Below are 7,500 nucleotides of genomic sequence, written 5' to 3'. Positions count from 1 at the left end.
AGAAACAGCTAAATAATTTGATAGAACCCAATTGTTTTATAAACTGCTTTATTAAACACACACACACACACACACACACATTGTGACGCCCACTGGGCCTTTTCTGTTATCTGTCTGATTGTCTGCTCCCCAGCGCTCAGATTCAGGTGTGCTTGTGGGCGGGGCCGCTCTTGATCGGCTGAGGAGCTACACCGGTGCGCAGGTGCACACACACACACACACACACACACACACGCAGATGCACCCGTGGCCTTTATAGGAGCTGCTTCCGTGACCTGTCGACAGGCTCTCTGAACTACCCGATTGACTGTTCCACGGTCCTTTTGGAGAACTAGTTCATTCAAGTTCATTAATAAATACCGTTGTTTGACCGCAATTCGCTTGCCTCTGCCTCCCTTATTGTTTTTCGGCAACCCTAGGCCTTAACACACACACACACACACACACACACACATACACACACACACACACACACACACACACACGCAATGATTAGAGACACACACACACTGAAGATCATTAGGAAATCAAACAGCTTTATTATTGTGCTCATGTTTATATTTCTCCACTGGCTTCAAAAAGCCCTTAGGTAACCAGCAGTCCCTGGAGCGCGCGCGCGCACACACACACACACACACACACGCGCACGCGCACGCGCACGCACACGCACACGCACACGCACACGCACACGCACACACAGACACGCGCACGCGCACACAGACACACACACACAGACACACACACACACACACACACACACACACACATACACACAAACCACACACACACGCACGCACGCACGCACGCACACAGGCACGCACGCACACACACACATACACACACACACACACACACACACACACACACACACACACCTGCTTCGGCTACGCACAGCCCTTTATTAACAGACTATTTACACTGGTCATGACCATACACACATACACAGAGGCACACACACACACACACACACACACATACACCCTAAACACACCTCAAGTGGAGGTGTGTTTAGGGTGTATGTGTGTGTCCATACAACCATTTCCTGTTTGTTTCCATGGAGACGCAGGAGAGTGCTACAGTTTTCAGAACTTCTGCCTCAAGGGGGGCATTATAACGCGCACACACACACACACACACACACATTCACACACACACACACACACACACATACATACTCCTACACAGACACATACTCACACACAGTAGGGCACAGCCACTAAAGAACAAAGCAGACTTTAAAACAGAAACAAAGTCCAAATGATCCCAAATAGCCCAAGATTCACGGTCCATGTGTGTGTGTGTCTCTGTGTGTGTGTGTAACAGCCCAAGATTCACGGTCCGTGTGTGTGTGAGTTTGTGTGTGTGTCTCTTTGTGTGTGTAACAGCCCAAGATTCACGGTCCAGAGAACCAAGGAACCATCCAGCTGATTCAAAATACTTAGAGGGATTTCATCTGGGTTCTTGAGGTCTGATCTGGGTTATTGTGGTCTGGTGGGGTCTGGATTAGAGCGGTCTGGTTTGGTCTGGATTAGAGGGGTCTGGATTAGAGTGATCTGGTCTGGATTAGAGTGGCCTGGATTAGAGGGGTCTGGTTTGGTCTGGATTAGAGTGGCCTGGATTAGAGGGGTCTGGTTCGGGCCTGGTTTGGCCTGGTCTGGATTAGAGTGGCCTGGTCTGGATTAGAGTGGCCTGGCCTGGTCTGGATTAGAGTGGCCTGGTCTGGATTAGAGTGGCCTGGTCTGGTCTGGTTTAGAGGGGTCTGGTTCGGCCTGGTCTGGATTAGAGGGGTCTGGTTTGGCCTGGTCTGGGTTACAGTGGTCTGGATTAGAGGGGTCTGGTTTGGCCTGGTCTGGGTTACAGTGGTCTGGTCTCTCTGTGGATGGTGAGAGGGGGAGAGAGAGAGCTGCCTGTTGACAGATGTTACATAAAAATACATTCATCATCATCCGGTCTGTAGACATGGGATTGTGTGTGTGTGTGTGTGTGTGTGTGTGTGTGTGTGTGTGTGTGTGTATGTATGTGAGAGAGAGAAAGAGAGAAGTGTTTGGGTGTGGGCGTGGTGTGTGTGTGTGTGTGTGTGTGTGTGAGACAGACAGAGAGAGAGAGAGAGAGAAAGAAAGAAGTGTGTGTGTGTGTGTGTGCGTGTCAGGGCCGTATCAGGGCCTAATGGTGCCGTATCGGGGCCGTATGGGGGCCATCAGCCACAGTCTTGCCTATCGTAAGCAATGATAATACTTATAATAACGATGAATAATAACCATAATAATGTTAAATAGTAACCATAGCAACGGTAATGATAATGAGGAGTAGCAGTAGTAAGAATAAGGTATCTCTAATACGCTCCGGAATACTAACAGAATAAAAACAAGGAGGATTCCAGTCTCAAAGTTCAGAGTTCAAGAGTTCAAAGAGTTCAAAGGTCACCAGTCCTATGACCTGCTTTCCGTCTGGATATCTGGTAGAGACCGCAACGTGAGGTTCACCTAGTCTAGGTTCCAGAGGAGAACTACCTGACTAACGCTTCCTGCAGTCCTGTCTGTGAGCGGTGAACAGAGCGCTGCCAGTGTTTGTGATCCTTTATGGAAAGGTCAGAGGTCGCTCAGAGTTCGCTCAGAGTTGGAGATATATATTTCAAAACAGAACAGGTCATGTAAAGACAGTCTTCTCACTCCTCTGAGTGCTATCAAGCAAGCATGATAAACATAGATGTGTGTGTGTGTGTGTGTGTGTGTGTGTGTGTGTGTGTGTGTGTGTGTGTGTGTGTGTGTGTGTGTGTGCATGTGCATGTGCATGAATGCGCGTGTGTGTTTGTTTGCCTGTGTGCTTTTGTGTGTGTGTGTGTGTGTGTGTGCATGAATGCGTGTGTGTTTGTTTACTTGTGTGCTTTTGTGTGTGTGTGTTGTGTATATGTTTATGATATGTGTATGTGTTTATATGTACATGTGTTTATAACTGTGTGTGTGTGTGTGTGTCTTCAGGTCTTCTGCTGGGCGGACACACCCTTCCAGTAGTCCAGGATGTCGTGCAGGTCCTCGTCGCGGGCGAACTGCACCTTGCGTCGGAGCGCGTGGCCCGCGGCCAGGTACTCGTCTCCCTGGTGACGCGGGCGCTTGCGGTGGAAGCGGAAGCGCTCCCAGAGGCCCAGAGCCCCCCCGCCGCAGGACATCTCGGGGCTGGAGGCCTCGCTGCTGCCCCCCTCTGGGTAGTCCTGGTACTCCTGGTAGTCCTCGGGGGACAGCTGCGTGTAGGACAGCTCCCGCTGCCGGGCCAGGGCCAGGGGCTCCAGCAGGGGCGGGCGGCGCTGGGAGGGGTCCAGGGGCATCTGGGGGCCTCCACGGGGGGTGCCCAGGGGGGGCGAGTGGGGGGGGTAGGAGTGGCGGTGGTGCTCGCTCTGATGCTGCTGCTGGCGGGCGGCGGCTCGCTCGGCCTCGGCGCGCAGGATGACGGCGGCGGGGGTCACCGTGGAGACGGAGCGCAGGGAGCGGGGCGAGCGCAGGGACCCGCCGGAGGAGGCGGAGCCTCGCTTGATGGGCGGAGCCTCCACGCTGTGGTGACGCTGGAGGGCGGGCCGGGAGCCGGAGCCACGCCCCTTGTAGGCGGGAGACAGGAAGCTTCCGCCTCGGCCGCCGCCGAGGGAGGACGGCGAGCAGCGTCGCTCCGCCGACGACGACATCACCAGCTGGGGGTCACCGCCGGTCGCCATGGAGACGACCCCGGGCGGCGGCGCCCCCGCGAAGGACGTGGATTCGGACTTGAGCGCGTCGATGCAGTTGGTGATGATCTGGTTGACCTTGTCCACCTCCTTGGCGATGGTGGAGATCTCGGCCACGGAACCCTGCGCGGCGTCGTCCGCGGAGTCGCGGTCCATGTTGCGGTCCCCACGCTCCTGGTCGTCCGGGTCGCGCAGCTGAGAGGCCGGGATGGGCTCCTCCCGCCGCACCTCCATGTAGTTCCCCTTGGGGGCGCCAGAGCTCCTGGCGGGGGTGTCCTCCACCTCCTGCAGCTGCAGCTGATACGCCTCCATGGGTGGCATCCTGTGCAGCGACCCCCCTCTCCCCCGCCCCCGCCCCCGCCGCCCTCGACCTGCCCCCCGCCGCCGTACCTCAGCTCCATCAGGCTCCTCTTCATCTGGCTCAGCTTGCGGCTGCGCTCCTCGTCCCTCCGCCTCTTCCTCACGCAGTGCCAGGCGGCGCCGAGCGCCAGCAGCATGCCGAAGAGCGTGCCCAGCAGCGTCATGATGTAGTGCGTGGCCCTCGACTCGCCGGGCGGCCGCTCGCGCACGGCCCGCGGCCCCGTGGGGATGGCCAGGCACGTCTCGTTGAAGCGCAGGGCGTTGCGCACCGACACCACGCAGTAGGTGTACTCCGTGTGCGGCCGCAGGCGCGACAGCTCCAGCTCCTCGCGCGGCAGCTTGAGCGGCTGGATGTCCGTGTAGAAGCTGTTGTTGTACTGCACCAGCACGTACATCTTGCGGAACGGGTCGGGGATGTGCACCGACACCACCGCCGTGTGGCCCTGCAGGGTGGTGCTCAGGTCCTTCAGACGGATCACGGGGCGGGACCCCGAGACCGGACCCGCCCCCAGGTGCACGCGGCTCGTGCTGATTGGCTCCTCTGGGGTGGGCGGGGACCCCGAGGCGCACTCCTCCAGCACGCCGCATCGCGAGCGGCCGCCGCCTCCGCCGGGAGTCCCGCCGCCCCCGACCTCCGCGGCTCCAAACAGGTAGGTGGTGGGCCCTCCTCCTCCTCCTCCTCCGCCTCCTCCTCCGCGCGGGTGGTCGTCGTCGTCGGTGCAGACGGTCTTGAGGGCGTGCAGGGCGTTGCGGTAGGCGGGCAGGCGCGGGTTCTGGCTGAGCAGGCTGTAGCCCTGGAAGCCGGGCGGGGAGTCGCAGGTCATGCGCTCGCGCGTGCGGTTGGGGAAGCTGGCGAGCCAACGCAGGAAGCCCAGGAGCTCGCACGTGCAGCCGAACGGGTTGGCGTAGAGCTCGCAGGTGGTGAGCTTGGGCAGGCTGGCGAAGGTGGCGCCGTCCAGCGCCGCGAGGCGGTTCATGGACAGGTCCACGTTCTCCAGGTCCTGGCACTCCCAGAAGGCGTTGGCGCTGACCGACTCGATGAGGTTGGCCTGCAGGTAGAGGTACTGGAGCTTGCCCAGGCCCCGCAGCATCGCCTCCGTCAGGTTCCGCATCCGGTTAAAACCCATCTGGAGCACCTGCAGAACACACACACACACACACATCAGATCTCATATAGAACACACACACACACACACACACACACACACACACACACACACATCAGATCAGATCTCACATACACACACACACACACATCAGATCTCACACACACACACACACATCAGATCTCACACACACACACACACACACATCAGATCTAATACACACACACACATCAGATCTCACACACACACACACACACACACACACACACACACATCAGATCTCACACACACACACATCAGATCTCACACACACACACACACACACACACATCAGATCTCACACACACACACATCAGATCTCACACACACACCACATCAGATCACACACACACACACATCAGATCTCACACACACACACACACACACACACACACACATCAGATCTCACACACATCAGATCACACACACACACACACATCAGATCACACACACACATCAGATCACACACACACACACACACACACACACATCAGATCTCACACACACACACATCAGATCACACACACACACACACACACAACACATCAGATCACACACACACACACACACACACACATCAGATCTCATACACACCACAACACACACACATCAGAACACACACACACACACACATCAGATCACACACACACACACACACACACACACACACACACATCAGATCACACACACACACACATCAGATCACACACACACACACACACACACACACACACATCAGATCTCACACACACACACATCAGATCTCACACACACACACATCAGATCACACACACACACACATCAGATCTCACACACACACACACACACACACATCAGATCTCACACACATCAGACACACACATCAGATCACACACACACACACACACACACACACACACACACACACACACATCAGATCTCATACACACACACACACACACACACATCAGAACACACACACACACACACATCAGATCACACACACACACACACACACACACACACACACACACATCAGATCACACACACACACACATCAGATCACACACACACACACACACACACACACACACATCAGATCTCACACACACATCAGATCTCACACACACACACACACACACACACACACACACATCAGATCTCACACACACACACATCAGATCTCACACACACACACATCAGATCACACACACACACACATCAGATCTCACACACACACACACACACACACACACATCAGATCTCACACACATCAGATCTCATACAGACACACATCAGATCTCATGGAGAACACACACACACACATCAGATCTAATACACACACACATCAGATCTCACACACATCAGATCTAATACACACACACATCAGATCTCACACACATCAGATCTCATACACACACACATCAGATCTCACACACATCAGATCTCATGGATGGAGGAAGGGAGGAAGGGATGGAGGGAGGAAAAGATGGAGGGAGGAAGGGATGGAGGGAGGGATGGAGGGAGGAAAGGATGGAGGGAGGAAAGGATGGAGGGAGGGATGGAGGGAGGAAAAGATGGAGGGAGGAAGGGATGGAGGGAGAAAGGGATGGAGGGAGGAAAGGATGGAGGGAGGGATGGAGGGAGGAAAAGATGGAGGGAGGAAGGGATGGAGGGAGGAAAGGATGGAGGGAGGGATGGAGGGAGGAAAGGATGGAGGGAGAAGGATGGAGGGAGGGATGGAGGAGGAAAAGATGGAGGGAGGAAAGGATGGAGGGAGGAAAGGATGGAGGGAGGAAAGGATGGAGGGAGGAAAGGATGGAGGGAGGGATGGAGGGAGGAAAGGATGGAGGGAGGAAAGGATGGAGGGAGGGATGGAGGGGGAAAAGATGGAGGAGGAAGGGATGGAGGGAGAAAGGGATGGAGGGAGGAAAGGATGGAGGAGGGATGGAGGGAGGAAAAGATGGAGGAGGAAGGGATGGAGGGAGGAAAGGATGGAGGGAGGAAAGGATGGAGGGAGGAAAGGATGGAGGGAGGGATGGAGGGAGGAAAAGATGGAGGGAGGAAGGATGGAGGGAGAAAGGGATGGAGGGAGGAAAGGATGGAGGGAGGGATGGAGGGAGGAAAAGATGGAGGGAGGAAGGGATGGAGGGAGAAAGGGATGGAGGGATGGATGGATGGATGGAGGGAGGAAGGGATGGAGGGAGGGATGGAGGGAGGAAAAGATGGAGGGAGGAAAAGATGGAGGGATGGATGGACAGCTAAAGGATGGAGGGAGGAAGGAAGAAAAGATGGAGGAGGAAG

General features: G+C 55.6%; 1 protein-coding gene across 1 annotated transcript in view; it reads right to left on the bottom strand.

Moving 5' to 3' along the window:
* Positions 1-2,959: 2,959 nt before the first annotated feature.
* The window catches only part of elfn1b (extracellular leucine-rich repeat and fibronectin type III domain containing 1b), a 6,378-nt gene continuing 1,837 nt past the window's right edge, over positions 2,960-7,500 (bottom strand). The window contains 2 exon segments of the mRNA XM_042703815.1: positions 2,960-3,932; positions 3,935-5,208. Coding sequence (XP_042559749.1) covers positions 2,975-3,932; positions 3,935-5,208 — 2,232 coding nt within the window. The 3' untranslated portion in view covers positions 2,960-2,974.

The sequence above is a fragment of the Clupea harengus genome, chromosome 26 (assembly GCF_900700415.2).
Source record: "Clupea harengus chromosome 26, Ch_v2.0.2, whole genome shotgun sequence".
NCBI classification, from domain to species: Eukaryota; Metazoa; Chordata; class Actinopteri; order Clupeiformes; family Clupeidae; genus Clupea; species Clupea harengus.
Note: the sequence above shows the minus strand (reverse complement) of the source record. Positions and strands in the feature narration are given on the sequence as shown.